The following is a 25,629-nucleotide window of genomic DNA, read 5'->3' as shown; positions in this document are numbered from 1 at the left end:
CTCCCCCCATCCTGACTGTGTTCTACAGAGGGACCATCAAGAGCGTCCTGAGCAGCTGCATCACTGCCTGGTTTGGAAGTTGCACCGTCTCAGATCGAAAGACCCTTCAGCGGACAGTGAGAAGATCATCTGAGTCTCTCTCCCCTCTATCAAGGACATTTACACTACACGCTGCATCCACAAAGCTAACAGCATTGTGGATGACCCCACACACCCTTCACACACACTCTTCACCCTCCTGCCATCTAGAAGGAGGTACAGGAGCATTCTGGCCCTCACAAGAAGACTGTTGAACAGTTTCTTTCCTCAAGCCATCAGGCTCCTCAACACCCGGGACTGAACTATACAAAACTCTGTTTCTCTCTCTCACACACACACACACACACACACTCAGGACTGAACTGTACATAACTCTGTCTCTCACACACACACACCCCCACTCTCTCTCTCTCACCTGTGTGGATACACACACACACAACTTATATTGATACTTATTGCACTACCTCAACACTTATATTTTTCATCTGCTGCTATATTTATATTTATGTTTATTTCTATTTTGCACTACCTCAACTGCTGCTATATTGTATTTTTGCACAATACATGTCAGGCCCCAAAGTTCATCATCATCTCATTTTATTACATTTCATTTACATTTCATTGCACATTCTTTTTTTTCGGTGCTAATTGTCCTGTGTTTTTGTGTTGTCTTTTTTGTATTTATTATTTTTGCACTGTCTTGTCATTGCTTTGTTTGCACCTAGCTGCACACTTTACACTTTATGTGGCTTGGATGAACTTTCGGTCCTAGTTTTGTGTTGTTCTTGCGTTTGATCTTAATGTTGTATGTTTATGTAGCACCAGGTCGTGGAGAAACGTTGTTTTATTTCACTATGTACTTCATCAGCTATATGGGGTTGAAATGACAATAAGGCTTACTGAATCTTGAATCTTGGGGCACTGCTTTTTCAGGCAGGTAAGCAATTTTACTGGTGCCAAAACTCACTGCTGCATATGTTTGTTTTCTAGATCCTGTGGAAGAAAGCAAAGACAACACTCCCTGAACCAGCCATGCCCACGCATACTCCTGGGGTCCTGTCTTGTCTCCACTCCCCTTCTGCCTGGAACTGCACAGCCAATTGCACCTCTGCTTCAGGGTGTACAGTGTACTTGTGGAAGGTGTACTAGTGTTCACAATGTCCACAACCTAACTCTAGACCCAAAGGAATAACTTTAGCTGTTAACTCCATGACCCAGGCACTCTCTTCACCTGGGCAGTAGAGAAGTATTGGCCTAGCCAGATTTTCTTTACAGTAAAAAAGGATGGAATCCACCTGAGCAGGAGACAGCTATGCCCGCATCATGGCTGAATCCCAAACTACACACATGAAGGTGATTCTCCCAGGGACCTCATGTGGGCAAGTATAGCATCTCAAGCCACCATTGTGTTCAATGACATACTGGCTTGATCTGCAGACATGAAGGCCTTCCCATAAGGGCTTATGTAGGAGCACATGGGAGTGAAGACTTTCTCTATGAGGCTGATGAAGTAAAGAGATAGCTCACAAGCGTCTCTTCAACCCTAGGTATCACCACATATCTGTGTTCATCTAGGCCCACAATTGCTGAATAGTTAGAAGTGGCTGGGGAGAACAAACGGACAGAATAGGGATTATTCTACAACCTTGACACCTGGAAAAATGGGAGATATCTGGATGGAGAAAAAACGTGGTGTAAAGTTAAGCAGTGTTTGCTTAGAGCAGACAATGCTAAACTTTTCATCAAGCCAATCTAACCTAAGCTCAGCAACAGTGCATGTTATCATCTCTAGGAGCTCTTTGAAAAGCACAGAATGGACTTGTTGCCTACATCGATCTCCACAGAGCCCAACGCGGATAACATTATAGCCACACCCAGGTTGTGAGAAATCACAGAGCGAGCTCCCAAAACTGACTCGACCTGCAAGACCCATTATTTAAGTTGGCGTGCTACCTCAGAGGACGCAAGACTCAAGCTACAGGGTGCTGGCGCTTGGTCGGAGAAAGCAATGTGATGTACCAGGGGCATGGCTGCACCCACTTTCTGAATTATTTGTTTGCCATCTTTCCTAATCTGTTATATACACTACTTACAAAAAAGTTAAGGATATTTGGCTTTTGGGTGAAATTTATGGAAAATGTAAAAAGTTCACACTACAGTGATATTATATCATGAAAGTAGGACATTTAAGTAGAAGCATACAATGGTGATTTCCTCATGTCAAACAATTTATTGAAACAAAAGCCAATAACAGTGGTGGGTATACCACAACAAAAAATGTCAATGTCTCAATAATTTGTCATGTGCCCTTGACCATCAATTGCAGCTTGACAATGATGTCTCATGCTGTTCACGAGTCGAATTATTGTCTGCTGAGGCATGGCATTCCACTCTTCTTGAAGGGCGACCCTTAGGTCATTGAGGTTCTGGGGTGCAGGGTTATGAGCCTCTACATGGCAACTCAGCTGATCCCATAGGTTTTCTATGGGATTCAGGTCTGGAGAAAGTGCAGGCCACTCCATTTGAGGTACTCCAGCCTCCAGCAGCCATTCCCTAATGATGTGACCTCAATGAGCTGGAGCATTGTCATCCATGAGGATGAAATTAGGCCTGTGTTGTCCATGCAGGGGCACAATAACTGGATTAATGATGTTATTCAGGTAGTATTGGCTTGTCACAAGATGTAGGGAAGTTCTGTATTGAGTAGACACACCTGCCCAGACTGTAACACCACCACCACCAAAGGCTCATCTAGTGACAACAGTGGCTGATGCATAGCCTTGATGTCTCCAACATCGTTAGCGGCCATCATTTCTGCTCAACGTGAATCAACTTTCATCAGAGAACAGCACTGAGGCCCACTGGTCCCTCATCTAGAGTAAATGCTCCCTGGCCCATGCAAGACGATGATGCCTGTGCCTGGTGGTTTGGTCAGGTCATCTAGCACACAGACCAAGCTGATATAAATGGTTTCGGATGGTCTGACATGACATTGGGTGCCTCTCACCTCCCTTAAATGTGCCTGGAGTTGAGTGGCATTCATCATCCGGTTCCGCAGGGCACTGTTCACAATGAAGCGGTCATCAACGTGGGATGTGGCCAAGGGACGTCCACTTCTATGCCTTTCTGTGACTCTTCCAGTCTCTCTGTATCTCTGTCACAACCTGCTGAGGACACTCTGTGACACTCTAAGCTCAGTGGCCACTTCCTTCTGAGAACATCCTGTTTGAAGCCTCGCAATGGCGAGGTACTGTTGAACAATTGTTAGGTGTCATCTTGGTCTCATGATGTCAAAATGTGAACAGCATGATGAAGAGGACTGTTTCAATACCAATTCTAATTGAACCAGAAAATGTATTGGTTGATTAATGGATCAAACACCAGGTGTGAATTTTGCAGTTGGATACATCCACCCATCTACATCACCATGATTAATGGATCAAACACCAGGTGTGAATATTGCAGCTGGATACATCCACCCGTCTACATCACCAGCTGCAGCGGGGTTTTTCTTTGTGGGAAAAAAAGGATGGGGGCCTTCGACCCTGCATAGACTACAGAGGCCTGAAGGCGATCACCGTGCCATACCCATATCCACTTCCCCTGGTTCCTGCAGCCCTCAAACAGTTACAGGGAGCGAGGATCTTCACCAAGCTGGATTTACGAAGCGCCTACAACCTCATCTGGATTAAGGAGGGTGACGATTGGAAGACGGCTTTTCACACAACACATGGACAATATGAGTATCTGGTCATGCCTTATGGACTCACGAACGCCCCCGCCGTCTTCCAATCACTTCCAATCACACGAGGTATTCAGAGACATGCTGAATAAATTCATCATTGCGTACATTGATGACATCCTCATTTACTCTGCCAGGCTAGAACAACACATCACCCACATCCGTGCTGTCCTCCAATGCCTCACTGACCACAACCTCTACGTGAAACTAGAAAAGTGTGAATTTCATTGCTCTTCCGTAACAGTTTGGGATATGTGATCTCGCATGAAGGGGTGGAAATGGATCAAAATAAAGTGTCCGCCATTATGTCCTGGCCTGAACCTACATCCGTTAAGGGGTTGCAACGCTTTCTCGGGTTTGCGAATTTTTACAGAAGATTCATTCGTAATTACAGTACCATCGCAAGTGGACAGATCAGGCCCAAGCAGCCTTTCTGAAGCTCAAGAAAACCTTTTCTTCTGCCCCAATACTCTGCCATCCTGACCCCAAACTGCCATTCATAGTGGAGGTGGACACCTCTAATTGTTGAATAGGAGCGGTGCTTTCCCAACATCGACCAGAAACTGGAAAGCTGAACCCTTGCGCATTCTTTTCTTGAAAGCTCACGCAGGCCGAATCCAACTATGACATAGGAAACCGGGAGCTACTTTTGATAAAGGCTGCCCTGGAAGAATGGAGGCACTGGTTGGAGGGGGCCCGTCATCCGTTCCTGGTCCTTACTGACCACAGAAACTTGACCTATCTACAAGAAGCTAAATGCCTCAACCCCCGCCAAGCTAGATGGGCCCTGATCTTCACAAGATTCAGGTTTCCAGTCACGTATCACCACGGTTCTAAGAATGGTAAAGCCGATGCATTATTTCGTATCCATCACACTCTAGAGCCCCCATCTAGTCAAGAAACCATCCTCCCACCATCTGTCCGAGTAGCACCCGTGCAGTGGGATCTGATGAACGAAATAGAATGGGCACAGTTGGCAGAAACCCCTCCCCCTGCCTGTCCTTTGTCTAAAGTTTATGTGCCTACAGATTTCTGCCTCCAAGTAATACAATGGATCCATGAGAGTCTGAGTTCAGGACACCCCAGCGTCCACAGAACCACACAGTTAGTATGACAAAGATTCTGGTGGCCATCTCTCAAACACGATGTCAAGGAGTTCGTTCATACCTGCTCGGCCTGCACACAATCCAGAACAAGCCATCAACTACCAGAAGGTTTACTAGAGCCACTACCAATCCCATGCCGACCATGGTCTCATATCTCTATAGATTTTCTCACTGACCTACCTAACTCTCAAGGCTTCACTACAGTCATGGTGGTTATTGACAGATTTTCGAAATCATGCAAGATAATCCAGATGAAGGGCTGCTGACCGCCATGGAAACTGTTACGGCTATCTTCTAGAACACTTTCCGTCACTATGGTTTACCTGAGGACATTGTTTCTGACCAAGGTCCACAGTTCACCTCCCGAGTATGGTCAGAATTCTGCAGGCAACTCGGGATCAATGTCACACTCAGCTACACCCACAGTCTAATGGCCAAGCGGAATGGCTCAACCAGGAAATTGGGAGGTTTCTGAGAACAGCTGTGAACAACATCGTTGGAGTGAGTTTCTCCCTTGGGCCGAATACACTCAAAATTCACTGCTCCACTCCTCCACCAGCTTAACACCCTTTCAATGTGTATTGGGCTATCAGTCTCCACTCTTTCCCTGGTCTGGGGAACCCTCTGATGTGCCCGCTGTTGAGGACTGGTCGAGACGTAGTCAGGAGGTCTGGGAGAGAGCTCATGTGCACCTCCAGAGGGCAATCCGTCAAAAGGAGATCCAGGCTAACCGTCGTCGACGTCCTCACCCAGGTGGGCCAAAGGGTATGGCTCTCCACCAAAAATCTAAGACTCAAACTCCCGTGTCACAAGCTGAGCCCCAAGTTCGTCGGCCCGTTTAAGATCCTTCACCAAGTAAATCCATTCTCTTTCCACCTTGATCTCCCCACAGCTTATCGCATCTCACCAACCTTCCATGTGTCTCTGCTTAAGCCTTTCCATGAACCACGTACCCTCGGCCCCACCGCCACTGAACCACCCCCGCCACTGGACATTGATGGCTCCCTCGCCTACCAGGTACGCACCATACTCCTGTCGTTAGGTTGGCCGCATTCAGTATCTGGTTGATTGGGAAGGGTACGGCCAGGAGGAACGCTGTTGGGTTGATGCTCGGGATATGCTTGACCCTTCGCTCATGGAAGAGTTCCCTCTGAGCTTCCAAAACCGGCCCGCCCCTCGCCCATGGGGACATCCACATCAAAGAACACCTGGATGAGGGGTTCTGTAACAGTGCCTGCAGAACCAGATCGCCAGAGGGCACCATCGCCTGAGTTTTGACAGTCTCAAACTTGCTTCCGGTCTAACTTGGTTATTTAAACAGCTCTGCCTAGGTGATCACTGCGAAGTATCATTCTCTAAGATTGTGTACCACGCCTTGTATTTGATATTGTGTCTACTACGTGTATGATCCCTGCCTGACCCTAGTTCTATGATTGTTCAGTTTTGCGAATTTGGTTTTGTTTGAACAGTGTTTTGTTTCCCGGCTTTTTGACCCTTTTGCCTGTCCATACCGATATCGAAACTTGCCTGCTGATTTTGTTAAAATAAAGATCTGCATATGGATTCTGCTATGCCTGCCTCCAGTGCATCCTTACACCTATTCCAACCCCTTTTATACACCAAAGTCAATGTTGCGGCCTCCCAAGCCCTGCTCCAAGCCCTGTTCCAGGCCACATCCCAGGCCATGTTACAGTCCCTGCTCCTTTCTCAGGCCACATCCCAAACCTTTCTCCTGCTCTGCTCCAGGTCATTACCATTTAATGAAATGGCCTTCGGCTTCAAAAATGCACAATGGCAATTTTTCAGATCTTATTCTTTGAATTTGAAAGTTTTTTTTAAATTTACCTTGATGAGTAATTTACTCTTCTTCAAACCTTCCGAAGATAATTGACAAACCCCATCTTACACTTACACTCAATTTTAAAAAGAACCATTTCTCGCAGAATTAAAATTCCTTGAGTGAGTATGAGAGGAGTCACTAGCGAACAAGTCAAATCCATCAAATCTTATCAGAATCTGAATCATTTTATTTACTAGACATATGCATTAGGATTTCCTTTTCTTCAGTCTTTCTTCAGTTTACTAATACCACAATGTTTTGTTACAACAGACTATTCATGAATAATGTATCTATTCCCTCCACCTGGATTACAGCACTCTCTCTCTTCTCTCTCTCTCGAAAAATTTGTTATAACACAGGTGAGAATAATTACACTGTAAGGACTCACTGGACTTGGGAGAGTTAGAATCCATGTGCGGATCTTTATTTAAAACAACAGGCAGAATAATAAATGGCAAGGCAGACAAAAAGGTCAAAACCAGAAAAGCAATAACTAAATGAACAAAACCAAAACAGAAACTGGGAAACATAGTAACAGGAAAACAGACAAGGATCATACACATAAATCAATCAGATGGCTAGTAACAGCAAGGCTTGGCATGAGACTCAGGGAAACGATGCTTCGCGTTGGACCAGAGGGAGCATGCTGCTTAAAAGCCCTGAAAACCGGAAACAACATGCACACAGTCAATATTCAGGCAATGGCTCCCTCTGGCAGGCTGGACCTGTGAACACCGTGACACACACATTACACCTGCCAATTTGACCTGCCTCCTCTCTATCAACAGGTGATTCTTGATGATGCCCCCACTGCGACACATACCTTTTGAAATTAGTGTCATTAGACCATAACACATTTTGCCCTGTGGCTTGAGGTGATTTAGGTTTTTGGGGGGTTTTTTTGTTTGTTTGTTTTTTAAATAAAAGAGTAAGAGCTTTTATCGAAGCATCATACTCTATAGCAAAGTAAAGAATAAGAGAGATTGACTTTACAGTGTTCTTTGGTAGAAATTCTTTTAAACCCTTCCCCTGAACATCATCTTTCAACATGTGAGATACCATACATGTGTTGTATGTGCTCTGAGGACCATGGCTTCAGCAGTTGGATGGAACCAAGAAGATGTGAAGAAACTACCACAGAAACAGCTGATCTTTAATTGAGGGTAATCAGAGTAATTTAGCATACTGGCCACATTTTTAATCACTGTGTGATAGTGGAGTCAATAGAGAAAATATTAAACTTTTGCAAACTGATGCCTATTAGGAGTGAAAATAATAAATAGTTTTTGAATACAGTTGACAAAATGATTGTAAAAGACATGTAGAGGTGGTGTGGGATTTAACAATTGTAAATAAACTGTTCATCTGATCTGTTCAGCATGATGTCTGATGAGAAAATACTGGGGGAAGTCCCTAAAAGGTTTTTTTATATAGCAAAAGAGGTGCAGGCAAAAATATTGGAAAAGCAAAAGGCCTAAAACCGAATCAAATAGGAATTGAAAAATGACAACAACAGAAACAATGGGGAATTAAAAAGTTAGAAAAAATATGGGAGGAGCATCAGTGATGTATGATACTTTGAGGGGATTTGGGGGGATTAAATCAGATCATTCTGGGATGTCTTGATGAATTGATCTCAGGTTGATTGCTGATCTTTTCTTATTCACAGCTTTTGTGAGTATTATTTTTGACTAAAGTGTTAGTGAGTTGAATAGGTTAAGAGAATTAATTGTACAGCCAGTGTTGTGGGAAAAATGCGACAGTGGGTTCAACAGGTCTCATTACTGCACTAGCATTAATAGCTAAAATTAATAGCTAAACAAGCTGGCTAGCTTCTACAGTTTTGTCACTGCAAACATAGATAGAGATAAAGCAAAAAATGTGATTACTGTGTTCATTCTAGTTTATAGTTTATGAAACTGTGTTCTCTGTACACTTGCTTAAAGTGACAATAGAACATACAAATCTGACACCCTGCATTGGAGTAATACTACAAATAATAATAATAATAATCATAATAATAATAATAGTAGAAATAGGAATAATAATAATAATAATAATAATAATAATAATATTTAAGGGGTCAAATATGCATGACATTTCAAGAAAAATTTTGTGTCTAAGTTTTATCTTTTGCAGTGAAGATGACTATATTAGTGAGTTCTTATTTAGTGAGTTAGTGTGTTTATCTTCACGCTATGATACCTTAGCAAGTGAAAATATCTCAAATATCATGGAATGTATCTATTATTGGTATAATAAGTTTATTTAAGTTTATTTTGATTTGTTTCTCACTATTTTCAAGTTTTTATTTTTTGTATTCTATTAGCAGAAAATTTAGTTAATTTTAAGCATTTAAGCATTTTAAGCCAAAAGCCATTAAAAAGTATCTGTCTATTAAAAATGACAGTTTAAGACCTAAAATTTGAAAATAAACTAGAAATAGATATAATAAACTTATATTTGGTGCATCTTATAATAGAGAGATACATTTTATTAAATCCAAGGTATTTTCACTTGCTTAAATCTACGTTCATGCTTTTAAATGCACCTTTTGTAAAGGCATGACTAATTTCAACAATCAAAATATAGTATTTTAGTTAACTGAAGGATGGTTAGTTATTTCAATAGTATTTTATTTATTTATTTGTTTGTTTATTTTTTATTTATTCAATATTTGGTGCGATATTTGCTTCCTTTGCAAAGATAACAGCTCTGAGTGTTCTATAATGAGAATGGAGAAAAAAACAAAACATCAAAGAGCCACAACCATATTATCCTTGGGCATAAATACCTTTTCATATGGCTTTCTGTCTCTGTGTGCCAAACCTAATTTTGGTTTCATTTGAGAGTTGAGGCTTTTTTTTTTAAATGCTTCCAAAATTACATTTTGGAGACTTTCTGATTCCAAGATGATTAGGTTAGAGGGGCCATGCTGAAGTTTCAGACAATCTTCCAGAAAGTTAAAAAACCCAGCAGGCACTGGATTAGTCTGTGGGGAGTGGGGTAGGGCCAGACCTGAACTGTTCTGATTTGAGCTGGGTCCATGCTTAGCATCCCCTTGAAGATAATGAAACCAAAAAAGACACTACAGGAACATGAAACTCAGACTTTTTCAGTTCCACAAACAGGAAATATTCTCTCAACTGACTGCAAATCAAAATGTCATACATGTACATTAGTATATTGATCCATGGCCTCCTTTTCATCTTCATTAATACACTGTTGGAAGAATATGGGAGTGTTGTTGCCCTGAAGACAAAATGGACATTTCTTCAGTTTAGAAGTATGGAGTGCCGCTGTGGCCCCTGCACTCTGATGGGGAGGTTAGGATTAAGGCCAAGCCAAGTCAGCTGCTCATGGCACCCAATGCCACCCCATGAATCTGGAGGAAATGCCTGTGAGGATCTGATTCTGTGTGGATCCCTAAACTATGCTGGGTCAATTTCTGCCCCTGCTGACTGCAGTATTGTAGCAAGTCTTCTTACAGTAAAGTCAAAGCCATGCAGTATGAAATTTCAAATTGTACCTTATGCACACATCATAAATCATCTAGCATTGCATTATAAAATATTCATGCACATATAATAGAAATGATTATAAAGCCTATTGTACAAAACCTTTAAATGGTGTGTTACCAATATTTGGGTTTGTACACGTGAGTAAAAATGCTTACCTTATAGGCTGAATATGGAAGTGTGTCTAATAGAACATGTTGTCTTCTGCCTTCTGACCGACCAAAAAGGATAATATCGTTGTCATGTGACTCTCCTGGATCGCATTCACCAGCACCTAGATACATATATGCACACACATAGAAAGGTATTTCATGTAAAATTAAATTTTAATTATAGTATTATATTTATATAGAATTTATATTTATAGAGAATATACTTAAAAAGAGTATTCAGTTGAAATTACCCATAGAGAAGTAGAAACGCAAATTTCCATACAAGGTTGTGTCCAGGTATGGAGTGCACACTCTTCTTTTTCCAAACCCAAGAAACACTAGAGCAGATCCTGACTCAATTTCTCCACAATGAGTTCCATAAACTGCTCCCTCAATGTTCCAGCTTTAAAAAAATAGAGTTTAGTTAGAATTTAACTGGTAAAGCTCACAATTATATACTTTAAAGCAGGAGACTCCATGTTGCTCACTAGGTACCAGTAGCCTGTGACTCACTTCTCAGTAGCTTGCCTAAAGTTTCATAGAATATGTACAAACTGATAAAATCAAACTGACTCAACAAACCCCTGCCCATTTCCGGTGTTGTACCAAAATCTGACTCCCTGGAAAAATCATACTTCTCCGCATGTGCATGATACAGCTTAATACAGTTGTTCATCAATTGATTTCAAACACAGCTAGTACCAAGACTGTACATGGAAGCATTATAACTTAAATCTATAAGCACAATTTGCAGAAGTTTGGATAAAGAACAAAGAAAATACATGGAAGATCCATTCAACTTGGAAGCTGCTGGGTATTTAACAGCATTAGAAGTAAGTGTTTAATGAATCTATCTTGCTGCATGAAGATGCAGGGTGAGTGTGCTGTAAACATTTCTTATTAGTGCAGGTGATGTTTCATATTAAAATACAGTTTAATATTTCCTATTGCATAAAATGCCATAAAATACTATTACTTAATCACATAAAGTTCAATACAAGTTCAGGTCTCTGTTTTCAAAATTAATTTACATTTACATTTATATTTCTGTCATTTGACAGACACTCTTTTCCAGAGCAACGTACAATAGTTCTTTGAAGTCTCTATCAATGAATACATTAACACTGGTTCAATAGGTCGAAGACTTTTATTTAATCAACATACAGCATACAACAATACATAAAACAAACAAGGAAAATAAGATCTAGGTCTTCATTTATTGTTTGAAGACAGCCAGTGACATCTAGGGGAAGTTCATTTCACCACCTTGGTGCCAGAACAGAGAAGTGTCTAGATGTATTCCTACATTGTACTCTGAGAGATGGTGGGACCAGGCAAGAAGTGTAATATTATCTTCAATATCAAAGGTGCTCTTTTTTATGAATATGAAGTCTTTTTCAGTCTTTCTGAGGGCATCAGGGTATGTGCCATGGGACTCAGAAGTGACCATTTGCTGATAAATAATAGAATCAATGTGAATTAATAAAATCTGACTTCTGAAATCTGAATTTAAATTATTTAAAAGCTCACACAAAAATAGCTTATCCAGCTGGTTTGATTTATGGCCATAAGCTATGTAAATAAATTTATATTTACATTACTATAAATGTACCCCTGCAGTTCATTTATCACCCCCGTACTGGAGTAGAGGATGCTATTATCTTCCTGCTAAACAGAGCTTACACCCACATTGAGGAGGCAGGTAACACTGTGAGAGTCATGGTTCATTTTTTTTTTTAATTTCTCATATGCTTTCAACACTATACGACCCGCACTGATCAATGATAAGCTACTGGACATGCAAGTAGATGCTTCTCTGGTGACCTGGATTACCTCACAACTACCTCACAGCTCAACCAAAGTATGTAAATCTGCAGAACACTGTCTCAGTCATTAGTGTTAGCAGCACAGTGGCCCCTCAGAAGACTCATGTCTCCCTTTCTGTTTATACTCTTCACATCAGTCTTCAGACACTGCTCACAGTCCTGCCAGATGCAGATGTTCTACCACTTGTATTCAATATATATATATATATATATATATATATATATATATATATATATATATATATATATATATATATATATATATATATATATATATTCATTTTTTTTCTAGATGCATGCAAGACATACTTCGAGACCATGCGTAGAAATTTCCAGTACAGCCAGCCAGAGCTAGCAAATGTGGCTAAAGCTAATAAGACCTCAGCCCGGAGTCGCCAGAGGAGGAAGAGGGTAAGACAGATTAGAATTAAATTGGTTTTACTGCTGCATCAGTATAAACTGTAATGATGTACATGTTGCTTATTATATGAAACAATTGTGTTTTCAACTCTTGGAGGCGAGGCAAAGTGTACTGGCTGCAGACGAAGTGGGTTTCTGGAGGGGAATCACCACTGACATGATGTCAGATGAAGAAGACGGTGCCGTTGATGGAGTCTCGGGGTGGATTGTGAGGCCTCCATCAATCCGCAGGTAGGAGCTCAGCAATCTGTGTGCTAAGCTGCAGATGAGACTAGAAGCCAGAAGTATGCAGCACTGCATCACCGGCGTCTAACAGAACACCACCGCATACCTACGACCCCGAGGCAGCAAAAAGACATTTGATGCCAAACGTGATGCCATGAAAATAATCTCTGGCTACTTTTTATGTATTTATATTTCATATGTCTATTTAATAAAACTCTTACATTTAATCAACATGTCTCTCCCAAATGTCTGTATTCCTAATATTTACTATTAGCCTCTATGACACCTATATTGTTATATCTTTAACAATATTTATAGATTAATATAATAAATAAATATAAATGAAAATTATAAATAAATAAAAATAAAATAAAAAATGGAAGTCACTCCCATAATATTAGTGACTAATATTATGGGAGTGACTAATATTTGTATATCTGATTTGTAGGCTAGGCTGTGTATGCCATCTGGATGGGCTGATAGTGTTGAGGTTGCTGTACCTTGCTGTGTGTGTGTGTAGGTTTGTTTCTTTATTTTATTTCCTTTATTTCCCCTAGTGTCACCAGTCTGGAACAAACTTGGAGTTTAAACCCTGTGAGGGGTATGTTTATTAAGCACAATGGAGAACAAGTGGAAAGAGGAAAGCGTTAGATACTCAGCCCAGCACGCAGCGGCAACCGGAGAATGGAGGCAGAAGGAACCAGGAGAAGTCCATGTTGGGGAAGGAGGTAAGTGGAGCTGGAGAAGGGAGTCAGTGAGGAGAAAAGGGAGAGCTGAAGAAAGTTAGTGGAGTTTGCTAGAACACAAAGCTTTAAGCTAGTGCTAGTAGTAGCGAGTTGGCATCTACGTGTGAGACCAGACAAAGAAAGAGTGTAAAAGTCCATGGGGAGGTTGGGATCCAAGATGTCACCCCGGGGGACCCACGACCTTTCCTCCGGCCCATACCCCTCCCATTTCACGAGGTACTCCCCTCCCATTTCACGAGGTACTACACAGAGGTGTCCTCGACCACCATAGGGAGAGGGGGATCAGTGGCAGCACCAGACTCTGTGGAGGGAGAAGGAAAGACAGGTGAGATGAAAGGTTTAAGAAGGGAAACGTGAAATGTGGGGTGAATTTTGTAGTGTGAGGGAAGCTGAAGTTCAAAAGTGACAGGGTTGATCTGTTTAGTGATGAGGAATGGACCAATGAATCGGGGGCTGAGCTTCTTGCAGGGCAGACACAATCGGCTGTCCCTAGTGAAGAGCCAAACCTTTTGTCCTGGTTGGTACTAGGGTGTGTCACTCCTGCATGTGTCTGCTAACCGCTTGTGGCGTCTTATGGCCTGCTGCAACCTCTGATGGAATTCCAGACTCTCTCACTTTCCTGGAACCAATGTTGGACGGAGGGTACTGTGGAAGGCTCCTCTGACCAGGGGAAGAGTGGTGGTTGGTACCCGAGTATGCACTGGAAGAGAGTGACACCGGTGGTAGTTTGGCAAAGGGAGTTCTGTGCATACTCAGCCCATGGAAGGAAATGGTGCGAGGAGTTCTTCTGGTTGTGGCAGAAGGTACATAAGTATCTACTGATCTCTTGTATCTTACATTCACCCTGACCGTTGGACTGGGGGTGATATCCAGAGGTCAGGCTCGGGACACGAACTGGGGTCCCCTGTCTGAGACGATGTCCTCTGGGATCCCGAGGTGCTGGAACAGACTTTCTGCGGTTTCAAAGGCTGTGGGGAGACCTCTCAGAGGGATGAGGTGGCAAGCATTTGAGAACCGGTCTACTGCAGGTGTGACCATCTGAGGCAGGTAAGTCTGTGATGAAATCTACCCCTAGGTGTGATCAGGGGTGTTGAAGAGTGGGTAATGGGACCAATTTTCCTGATGGGAGATGCCTAGGGGTTTTGGCCATGGCATAGTCCTGGCAGCCCCTGATGATCTGATGATAGGACAGGCCACCAGTACCTTTTCTGTAGAAGTGAGAGAGTCTGACTGATGCCTGGGTGCCCAGTGCCCAGGGAGTAGTGAACCGACTGGACAAAGCGTTGGTGAAGGGATGAAGGGACGTTAGGTCAGGAGGACATTCTGGGGGAGTTGGCTCGGAGACACTGGCCGATGCTATGTCGTCCTCTAACCCCCACTGAATGGGAAAGACCAGCATGTTAGGGGGTATTATGGGTTCAGTTTGTTTGCAGGGAGCATCTGGAGAATATAGTTGGGAAAGAGCGTCCGCCTTAACGTTCTTGGACCCTGGGTGGTAAGTAACCTTGAAATCAAACCGGGTAAAAAACAGCACCCACCAAGCTTGACGTGAGTTGAGCCGTTTAGCATCACAGAGGTATTGTAGGTTTCTGTGATCTGTGATGACAGTGAATGGGTGGCATGCTCCCTCCAGCCAGTGTCTCCACTCCTCCAAGGCTAACTTAATGGCCAGCAACTCTCTGTTCCCTACATTACAATTTTGTTCATAGGATGAGAGTTTCTTCGAGAAGTAGGTGCATGGGTGAAGTTGTGCTGGGCTACCGTGCTCTTGAGAAAGAACCGCCCCCACTCCGGTGGTGGATGCATCTACCTTCACAATGAAGGGGAGATCAGGATGTGCCATAAGGGGCACAATGTGTTCAATGAGCCAGGGATGTCAGAGTATTATTTCTGAGGTGGATCTCTCCAGAGTCAGGAAGTGTATCAGGAAGAGTGAAGGGCGCCAACCTTCATACTGATGGGCCCCAAAAAGTGATGAATCTTCCCCCATCCTAGAGGACTACCGGTGATGGAATGGATCCAGTAGTGAACAGGGTTCATGCTTGTCTTGAGGCCCATTTGGTGGCAGAGGTCGGCAGAGATTAAGTTTCCGGCTGACCCAGAGTCAAGGAGTGTATGAACTGTAACAGAATGGGTGCCAGTAATCAGTTCTACGATAGTGGTGAGTGGTTTTAAATGATTCAGAGGATATGAAATTGCACTCACCATGGGGCGTGCTGGATGAATGGGACATGCTGGCAGCGCATGTCCCGATTGGCCATAGTACAGGCAGAGACCCTGGGTCAGACGGCATTGTCTTTCTGTATGTGCATGGGTTCCGAGTCTGGTTCTGGTCAGCGGTGGAGGTTTGTTTGTTGAGTCCATTGGCCTTCCATACAGCACTTCCTGCGTTCAGAGACTCGAATAGCCCTTTGTATGAATAATTCTAACCCAATGGAGTCATCTACAGTAGCTAGTTGCAGATGTAAACCAGGTTCTAGTCCTTGTCTGTAGGTGTTCCACCCACTGGCAGCAGCTAGAGTTCTGAATTGTAATGTATAGTCATGAATTGAGCTTTTACCTTGCTTTAGGTGGTATAATTGCTCACCCGCTGCAGCATCTCCAAGCGGTTTGCCAAAAACTTCTCTAATGTGAGTGGTGAATAAGTCCAGGGAATGGAGAACCGGGCTGTTCTGCTGCCAGAGGGAATCGGCCCAACTAAGTGCTCTACCTGTGAGAAGAGAGATGATAAATGAGATCTTAGCTTTATCTGTTGGATAGTGGTGGGATTGCATTTCCAGTGCGAGCGAGCATTGAAGCAGGAAGCCACTGCAATCTTCTGCCGGGCCAGAGTAGGGAGAAGGATCGGCAGAGCACACAGTTTCCGGGACAGGCGGCGCACGAGTTGCCGCGGTGGGTTGGGCTGTGGCTGTGGGCCGAGATGCGGTGGTTTCCTGAAATGCGGGGAGCACTCTCCGCAACACGCTAACCAGCTGCTGGATTGGGTCAGCATCCGTTGGTTCCATGCTGTTCGTCAGTCTGGTCTTCTGTCACAAATCACCAGTCTGGACCAAACTTGGAGTTTAAACCCCATGAGCAGTATGTTTATTAAGCACAACAGAGAACAGGTGGAAAGAGGAAAGCGTAGGATACTCAGCCCAGCATGCAGTGGCAACCGGAGAACAGAGGCAGAAGGAACCAGGAGAAGTCCATGTTGGGGAAGGAGGTAAGTGGAGCTGGAGAAGGGAGTCGGTGAGGAGAAAAGGGAGAGCCGAAGAAAGTTAGTGGAGTTTGCTAGAACACGAAGCTTTAAGCTAGTGCTAGTAGTAATGAGTCGGCATTTATGTGTGAGACCAGACAAAGAAAGAGTGAAATCGTGAAGTCTATATAAGGGAGTGAGCGTGCTTAGGAAACACGGTGCAGGTGAACTTAATTAAAACTCAGGTAAGTGAGTGCGCTGGCGAGGAGTGGAGTCTGGTGTGTCTGTGACACCTAGCTGTTGATGCCTAGCATTTTATTTGTGCTGGTCATCATTTGGATGTTGTCATTGTTGGCTTTATTTTGTTTGCTTGTGTTTATTTTTGGTTGTGTGGGGCTATTTAACCCATGCTGTTGGTCACCACCCAGGTTTAATATTGTAGGCTTATGAATGTGTGCACTGTTAGCAATTTTTGTAGGACAGTTATACAGTATGTTATGGTATTGTATAGTTGCATTATAGGAAAAATCCACTTGGTGCCATTAAAATACAGTATTTTTCATTTACTGTAAATTGAAATACAGTAAAAAAAACTGAGAGAGCGAAACCTGACCAATCACAGAAAGGCATTTGTTTCACGCCTGGAAGAAGAAGAAAACCAAGACACAGATGCAAGAACCTGACAGCTGCAAAGATGTGTACAAATATTCCTGTAATAATTCTATATTTCTCTTATATATTATTATTTTGGTTTAATTAATTAAAAATAATAAAATAACACAAAACAAAATGCATCTGTGCATCACTTAATGATGTGCAGTGACCTTATGGTGTAGAGGCAAGCTCAGAGAGCTAGAGAACTTTGTAGTGGAAACTTAACTTCTGTGAGAAAATTCATATTTCTTTCTTTCCTTTTTTTTAGAATAATTTACCTATGAAGTGTGAGCATAAACGGGTCTCTGTCGTGAGTTTGACCACGTTGGGTGCATGTGAGTGTTCATGTGAACTGTTAGCCAACAGACCAATCTTTTGTGGGTTTATTTTGAGTTGTTTCGTTGTAATTTTTAATCTCTATATAATCACTTGCTGTTAACTTATTACCCCATATAAATGTGCAGCATGCATTTATTGCTAGTGTAGAACCCGCAATGTTCATATGCAAACACTGAGGCGTCTCTGTGGAGACATTATATGCCTTTGTTAATCATGTTTTCGTGTGCAGTTTCTGAATGTCCATGCTCGTTTAAAAGCCTCTCTGCACAATTAATTTCAGACCACTGATTAGACTATGGAGTTTACGATTTGAAAGTAAGCATAACTATTTTAAACAGTGCGCTAGAAAAATGCGAAATTTCAAAAACCTAGGGAGTACGCTAGCTGAAAGACATCAATTAATGCAAGCCTATTTGAGTGCTGCCTCCATCTTTCCTCCAAATGTGCAAATAGGTGAAGAAGATGAGTTTCACAGTCACATATACAACACCTGCATTCAAGCAGCTGTAAGGATGCAAGGCCTTCTTGACACCAACTGCTACATACAAAGGAACCACATAAAATGTATTGATGAGAATTGGTGTGAAAACAGACGATGACCTCCAATATGTCACCTCAGATGACCTCAAAGACTTCCTTTCACCAATAGATTGCAGAGGGCAGAGATGTTGACCCAGGCCTTGCAGCTGTTCTGTTGATAATGGCCCATTTTAAAGAAAAGGAGGAATCACTGTTCCTTTTAGCTGATGTAAGTATCCTTTTTTCATTTATATAATTGATAAGTAACAGTTAGAAAAACTGTGTGTGTCTGTGTATGTGTGTGTTTAGGTCACAACAACTCCGGCAGAGACCAGGCTTTCACTTCCTTCTACATCAAGATTGATCATGCTTGGTTAGAGCCTTTAATTCATGATTTAGCAACGTTAAAGGGATGGTTCATGGCTCTCCATGTGTAACATTTTGCTTAAAATATAAAATAACAAGGATAAGTAAATGATGGTGTACATGAATTTCTTCTTTCAGACGAACACAGTGTATATATATATACACACACACACACAATTATTTATTTATTTTATTTATTTATTTTTTGTAGGGGATTCAGCTCTACACAGCAAAAAATGGATGCTGGCAGTTGTTGGCAGTTGATGCTGTAGCCATTACTTGCAAAGATATGATCATAAACACACCATACATTAACATATTTAGCAATCTATTCTGATAAAGTTTAATGCAAGTTGTATCAAATGCATGTTTAAAGCTGATTGGTTGACATGTTTATCTAATTGTCAGGAACAGCTGGACAGTTCCCTGCCAGGCCCGGAGAGGGCCTGGTTAGTCTACCCCATGTCTTGTGTTTATGTTAATAAAGCAGCGCTTATTTGAATCCTGTATCTGGGTCTGTATCCATGGCGGGCCAGTGCACACACCTCCACGGAGGTCTGGGTTCGCGCCCTGCACAAGGCGGGGGTGTCCGGTCATGACAGAATGACTGGCTGCGTTCTAAGACCCAGCAGGATTCCCAGCTAGTTTCTGTCTCCGGCAAGGATTTGCAGTTTGCTGGCTAGAGCCCTGGACATCTGGTGGATGACATCTGGCGGATTCCTTTCCCTGTTTCCCCAGGGAGGTGCCTCCATCCTTGTTTAGGTCAAGGACGCTGCTCTGCGATGAAGTTCGCCTGAGGATGCCGCTCGATCCCATGTCTCAGGGGGCACCCCCCCTTTTATTGGACCCCATGGAAGCGTGGTTCCACCACCTTGCCAGCTGGGGACGTGGCCCCATGATGGACTTTCCGTGGAGGACGCCACTCGGCACCACAAGTTGGAAGATGCTTCCCTCCCATCTTTTGCCCAGGCCGGATGTCAACTTGCCCCTGGGACCTGGGGCATCGCCATAGACTGCATTATGAACTACATCGTGCCTTGCATCTCCCCTCACATCTCCCCTGTATCATGGACTACATCTCCCGCTAACCCCTGGGGCGCCGTTCAGTTTTAATGTGGGTGCTTCAGGAGCCTCGCCTTAGAGGGGGGGTTATGTCAGGAACAGCTGGACAGTTCCCTGCAAGGCCCAGAATGGCTTAGACAATAGAGATGAAGCAGTTTACCTGGGTCATCTGTTCAGAAAGCACTGTAGTGCTTTTGTTATAACCCCACATTATCTTTTGTGATATAATTTCAGTAGCCAAAGGGTAAATCAGGCATCATTGTTGCCAAGAAGAAAGTTGTGAGATCAACCATCGAACTGAAACAGATTAATTCATTTTACATTATTTCCTATGGGGAAAAATAATTTGGTTTTCGACCAAATCTGTATTCGACCAGACTTAAGGTCGAACACCGAGGTATCACTGTATTAACTGTTCCTGTCACCGGTCCTAAAACATACTCACTAAAAATAGTCCAGATGATCCTGAAATTCTCTTTTATCATAGATTTGTTGTCAATCCATCCTCACCATCCTTACGCCATCTGTACAATGATACAGAATAGTGTAACGTATTTGCACAATTGTGACTGACGTTTAATTTATATTATCTGCAATGATCATAATCATTTTACTATCCTTGATCTCTGTAGTGCCTTTTCCAGTATCCCTGTCTTTGAGCAGTTGCAGCTAATGTTTGCCTTTACATTCAAACAATGTCAATACACCTGAATAAGCACACATCAAGGGTTCATCGATTCACCTGGTGTATTCTTGTCCATGGTACAATTTTCATTGTCATCATTCGTCCTGACAGAAGACTGTTCTCTACTGAAATACACAGATGACTCTCTGCTTTTGGAGACTTCTGTAGAAGAGGTTCTCCTCACACACCTGGCCCAGTATGACTTCTAGCTCTCAAAACATTTCTGTTATCCTCTGGTGCAGTATCTGCAGATTCTGCCAAGGACAGTGCAAACTCTCATCTGATCACATGAGAGTCATAATGGAGGTCCATCCACCCAAAACAAAGAAAGATATCCTCAGTTATTTGGGACTGATTAATTTCTTTAATTTATATGCAAATTTATATGCTTGTCTCAAAGACAGATGCCTGATACTGTGGAATGGACTAAAGAAATGACAAACTCTTTCCGTTAACCTCAACCAATCCCTGAGATCTGCTCCAGCTCTAGGGCTGCCTAACTCCTGACTACAACATTCTATTTCATTTCCATGTCACCAAGGTTGGGGGCACAGCCGTGGGAGTCTTGGCCCAAGAGCATGGTGGTGTTTATTGTCCAGTAGCATATCCTTCTAAATGTCTCAATCCTGTGGTCCAAGGTATGCCTACATGTTTGCATTCAGTTGCTGTTTCTGCTCTACTGGTCTCAGATGCTGAAAGAGTTGTCCTTTCATACCCACTTACACTACATGCACCATATCAGATAGTCAGCATTCTTAATAGCATATTATACAAAACACATGACCGTACAGCATCATTGAGGTGATGAAACTATCATCTGTGCCATACAAAATCTCACTATCAACCAGTAAACCATTTGTTCTTTCCCTCATGTTGTAGATGAAGCTCACTGTACTCAGCTCAAGCTGCCGAACTTGTTGCTTTAACAAGGGCATGTTGTTTGTTTCAAGATGTAGTAACTATTTACAGTGCTGTGAAAAGATTTTTGCCCCTTCCTGTTTTTTTTTGTTTTTTTTTGCATATTTGTCACACTTAAAAAATTCAGATCATCAAACAAATTGCACAAAGATAATGCGAGTAAATACAAAATGTAGTTTTTAAATGATTATTTCATTTATTAAGGGAAAAAAGCTGTCCAAACCTAGCTGGCCCTATGTGAAAAATTAATTGACCCCTCCTGTTAAATCATGAAAGAACTGTGATTAACCACAATATTTTAGAAAGCTGAGTTAAATTTCACTAGACACACCCAGGCCTGATTACTGCCAGACCTGATGAACCAATAAATCACTTAAAAAGCATGCTTAAAGAGCAACACATCATGCCACAATCTACAGGAATTCAAGAACAGATTAGAAACAAAATAGTTGACATGTATCAGTCTGGAAAGGCCATTTTATAAAGCCATATCTGAGGCTTTGGGACTCCAGCGAACCACAGTCAGTGCCATTATCCAAAAATGGAGAAAACTTGTAACAGTGGTGAACGACGACTCATCCAGGACGTCATAAAAGAACCAAGAACAACATCTAAAGAATTGCAGGCCTCACTTGCCTCAATTAAGGTCACTGTTCATGATTCAACAATAAGAAAGAGACTGGGCAAAAATGGCATCCATGGGAGAGTTCCAAGGCAAAAGCCATTGCTGACCAAAAAGAGGTCTTGTCTCACATTTGCCAAAAAATATCTTGATTATCCCCAAGACTTTTGGGCAAATATTTTGTATTATGTTAACGTTGTATAATGTTATATACTTTTTGGAAGGTATGTCCCGTTACATCTGGCTTAAAACCAACATGGCATTTCATAAAAAGAACATCATACCAACAGTCAAACATGGTGGTGGTAGTGTGATGGTCTGGGGCTTTAGGACCGGGACACCTTGCCATTTGTGACCTCAAGCTCAAGCACACTTCAGTTATACAGCAGGACAATGATCTCAAATACACCAGCAAGTTCACCTCTGAATGGTTCAAGAAAAACGAAATTAAGGTTTTGGAGTGACCAAGTCAAAATCCAGACATAAATCTGATTGAGGTGCTGTGGCCTGACCATAAACAGTCCATTCATGCTCAAAAACCCTCCAAAGTGGCTGAATTAAAACAATTCTGCAAAGAAGAGTGGGCCAAAATTCCTCCACAGTGATGTGAAAGACTCATTGCCAGTGATTGCAAACGCTTAACTGCACTTGTTGCTGCAAGGGTGGCACAACCAGTTATTAGATTTAGGGGGCAATTACTTTTTGACATAGTGCCAGGCAGGTTTGGACAGCTTTTTTCCCTTAATAAATGAAATAATCATTTAAAAACTGCATTTTGTATTTACTTGCATTATCTTTGTGTAATATTAAAATTTGTTTGATGATCTGAATCTTTTAAGTGTGACAAATATGCAAAAAAAAAAGAAAAGAAAGAAAAACAGGAAGGGGGCAATAACCTTTTCACAGCACTGCATACTGATTCATAATATGCTTTTGGTGTAGCTCACAATTTTGGTGAAATTTGGAAGACACATGCTTTTAAAGCTGTTGATAGAAAGCCCATTTCACATGCTACACTGGTTTCTGATCTTTTAGAGGCCTTAATGGTACCTAAATGTCTAGCTGTTGTTAAGATCAGGGGTCACAACCCAGGAGATTCTGAAATGGCTTGTACTAATTCTGTAGTTAATGAAAATGGGCTGCCAAAGAGGGCACAAACCAGCCACTGTATTTTCTCTGTTTACGCACATTTTGACTCAACTAGATATTGACATATCTTTACTCTTAACACAGGCTATGAAATAGGAACTTTTGTTTTGGAGAACTGTTTGCCTTTAGACAAGGACGGACTGATTTGCGGCCTTCAGGGCCACATTAAACTCAACAAATAATGTTGTATTCTAAATGTCACTGAAACTGCCAAATTTCTAATCAATGCGCGCTTGATTTTTGCTGGAGCTAACATTCAGGGTGAAAGTTCTTTGTCAAAGTCATATGAAACCACAATTAAAATCATAAAATCAAAATGTTTCCCTTTGATTAATTATGTTCAGGACATTTCTTACCCTTTTGACTAAAAGTAATCCTGGTGTTTCCTTTTCAGATAACATGGAGGTGATTGTTGGCAATTATACTCAAACACTAACGTAAAAGTTGAACATTATGCATGATAATGTCTCTGCCTCTCTCCGTCTACTTACAGAGCAGCTGACTCACACTTTTTCTCCCATTCTAGAACTTGCTTACATTGTGATCCTGATAGACTAAACCATTGCTTAGAAAGTAAGTGATAAGCTTATAATGTATGTACAGTATCTCCCAAAAGTGAGTACACCCCTCACATGTTTGTTAATATTTTATTATTTCTTTTCATGTGACAAGACTGAAGAAATGACACTCTGCTACAATGTAAAGTAGTGAGTGTACAGCCTGTATAACAGTGTAAATTTGCTGTCCCCTCAAAATAACTCAACACATAGCCATTAATGTCTGAACCATTGGCAACAAAAGTGAGTACACCCCTAAGTGGAAATGTCCAAATTGGGCCCAAAGTGTCAATATTTTGTGTGGCCACCATTATTTTCCAGCACTGCCTTAACCCTCTTGGGCATGGAGTTCACCAGAGCTTCACAGGTTGCCACTGGAGTCCTGTTCCACTCCTCCATGATGACGTCACAGATCTGGTGGATGTTAGAGACCTTGCCCTCCCCCACCTTCCGTTTGAGAATGCCCCACATACGCTCAATAGGGTTTAGGTCTGGAGACATGCTTGGCCAGTCCATCACCTTTACCCTCAGCTTCTTTAGCAAGGCAGTGGTCATCTTGGAGTTGTGTTTGGGGTGGTTATCATGTTGGAATACTGCCCTGCGACCCAGTCTCTGAAGGGAGGGGATCATGCTCTGCTTCAGTATGTCACAGTACATGTTGGCATTCATGGTTCCCTCACTGAACTGTAGCTCCCCAGTGCTGGCAGCACTCATGCAGGCCCAGACCATGACACTCCCACCACCATGCTTGACGGTAGGCAAGACACACTTGTCTTTGTACTACTCACCTGGTTGCTGCCACACACGCTTGAAACCATCTGAACCAAATAAGTTTATCTTGATCTCATCGGACCACAGGACACGGTTCCAGTAATCCATGTCCTTAGTCTGCTTGTCTTCAGCAAACTGTATGCGGGCTTTCTTGTGCATCATCTTTAGTAGAGGCTTCCTTCTGGGACAACAGCCATGCAGACCAATTTGATGCAGTGTGCGGCGTATGGTCTGAGCACTGACAGGCTGACCCCCCACCCCTTCAACCTCTGCAGGAATGCTGGCAGCACTCATACACTATATTGCCAAAAGTATTCGCTCACCCATCCAAATAATCAGAATCAGGTGTTCCAATCACTTCCATGGCCACAGGTGTATAAAATCAAGCACCTAGGCATGCAGACTGTTTTTACAAACATTTGTGAAAGAATGGGTCACTCTCAGGAGCTCAGTGAATTCCAGCATGGAACTGTGATAGGATGCCACCTGTGCAACAAATCCAGTCGTGAAATTTCCTCGCTCCTAAATATTCCACAGTCAACTGTCAGCTGTATTATAAGAACGTGGAAGTGTTTGGGAATGACAGTAACTCAGCCACGAAGTGGTAGGCCACGTAAACTGACGGAGTGGGGTCAGCGGATGCTGAGGCGCATAGTGCGAAGAGGTCGCCAACTTTCTGCAGTCAGTCGCTACAGACCTCCAAACTTCATGTGGCCTTCAGATCAAGAACAGTGCGCAGAAAGCTTCATGGAATGGGTTTCCATGGCCGAGCAGCTGCATCCAAGCCATACATCAGCAAGTGCAATGCAAAGCATCGGATGCAGTGGTGTAAAGCACGCCGCCACTGGACTCTAGAGCAGTGGAGATGCGTTCTCTGGAGTGACGAATCGCACTTCTCCATCTGGCAATCTGATGGACGAGTCTGGGTTTGGCGGTTGCCAGGAGAACGGTACTTGTCTGACTGCAAGTGTAAAGTTTGGTGGAGGGAGGATTATGGTGTGGGGTTGTTTTTCAGGAGCTGGGCTTGGCCCCTTAGTTCCAGTGAAAGGAACTCTGAATGCTTCAGCATACCAAGACATTTTGGACAATTCCATGCTCCCAACTTTGTGGGAACAGTTTGGAGCTGGCCCTTTCCTCTTCCAACATGACTGTGCACCAGTGCACAAAGCAAGGTCCATAAAGACATGGATGACAG

At 42.6% G+C, this 25,629-nt stretch overlaps 1 protein-coding gene across 2 annotated transcripts in view; it reads right to left on the bottom strand.

Moving 5' to 3' along the window:
- The window catches only part of reln (reelin), a 400,453-nt gene that overhangs the window by 212,541 nt on the left and 162,283 nt on the right, over nt 1-25,629 (bottom strand). For both annotated transcript variants that reach the window (XM_058387966.1, XM_058387967.1), the window contains exons 12-13: nt 10,649-10,800; nt 10,404-10,519 (exon numbers count right to left, since the gene is read on the bottom strand). In XM_058387966.1, coding sequence (XP_058243949.1) covers nt 10,404-10,519; nt 10,649-10,800 — 268 coding nt within the window. The remainder of the gene's footprint in view (nt 1-10,403; nt 10,520-10,648; nt 10,801-25,629) is intronic.

Source organism: Hemibagrus wyckioides, linkage group LG04, assembly GCF_019097595.1.
Source record: "Hemibagrus wyckioides isolate EC202008001 linkage group LG04, SWU_Hwy_1.0, whole genome shotgun sequence".
In the NCBI taxonomy this organism is placed as follows: Eukaryota; Metazoa; Chordata; class Actinopteri; order Siluriformes; family Bagridae; genus Hemibagrus; species Hemibagrus wyckioides.
This window is presented reverse-complemented; position numbering and strand designations above follow the sequence as displayed.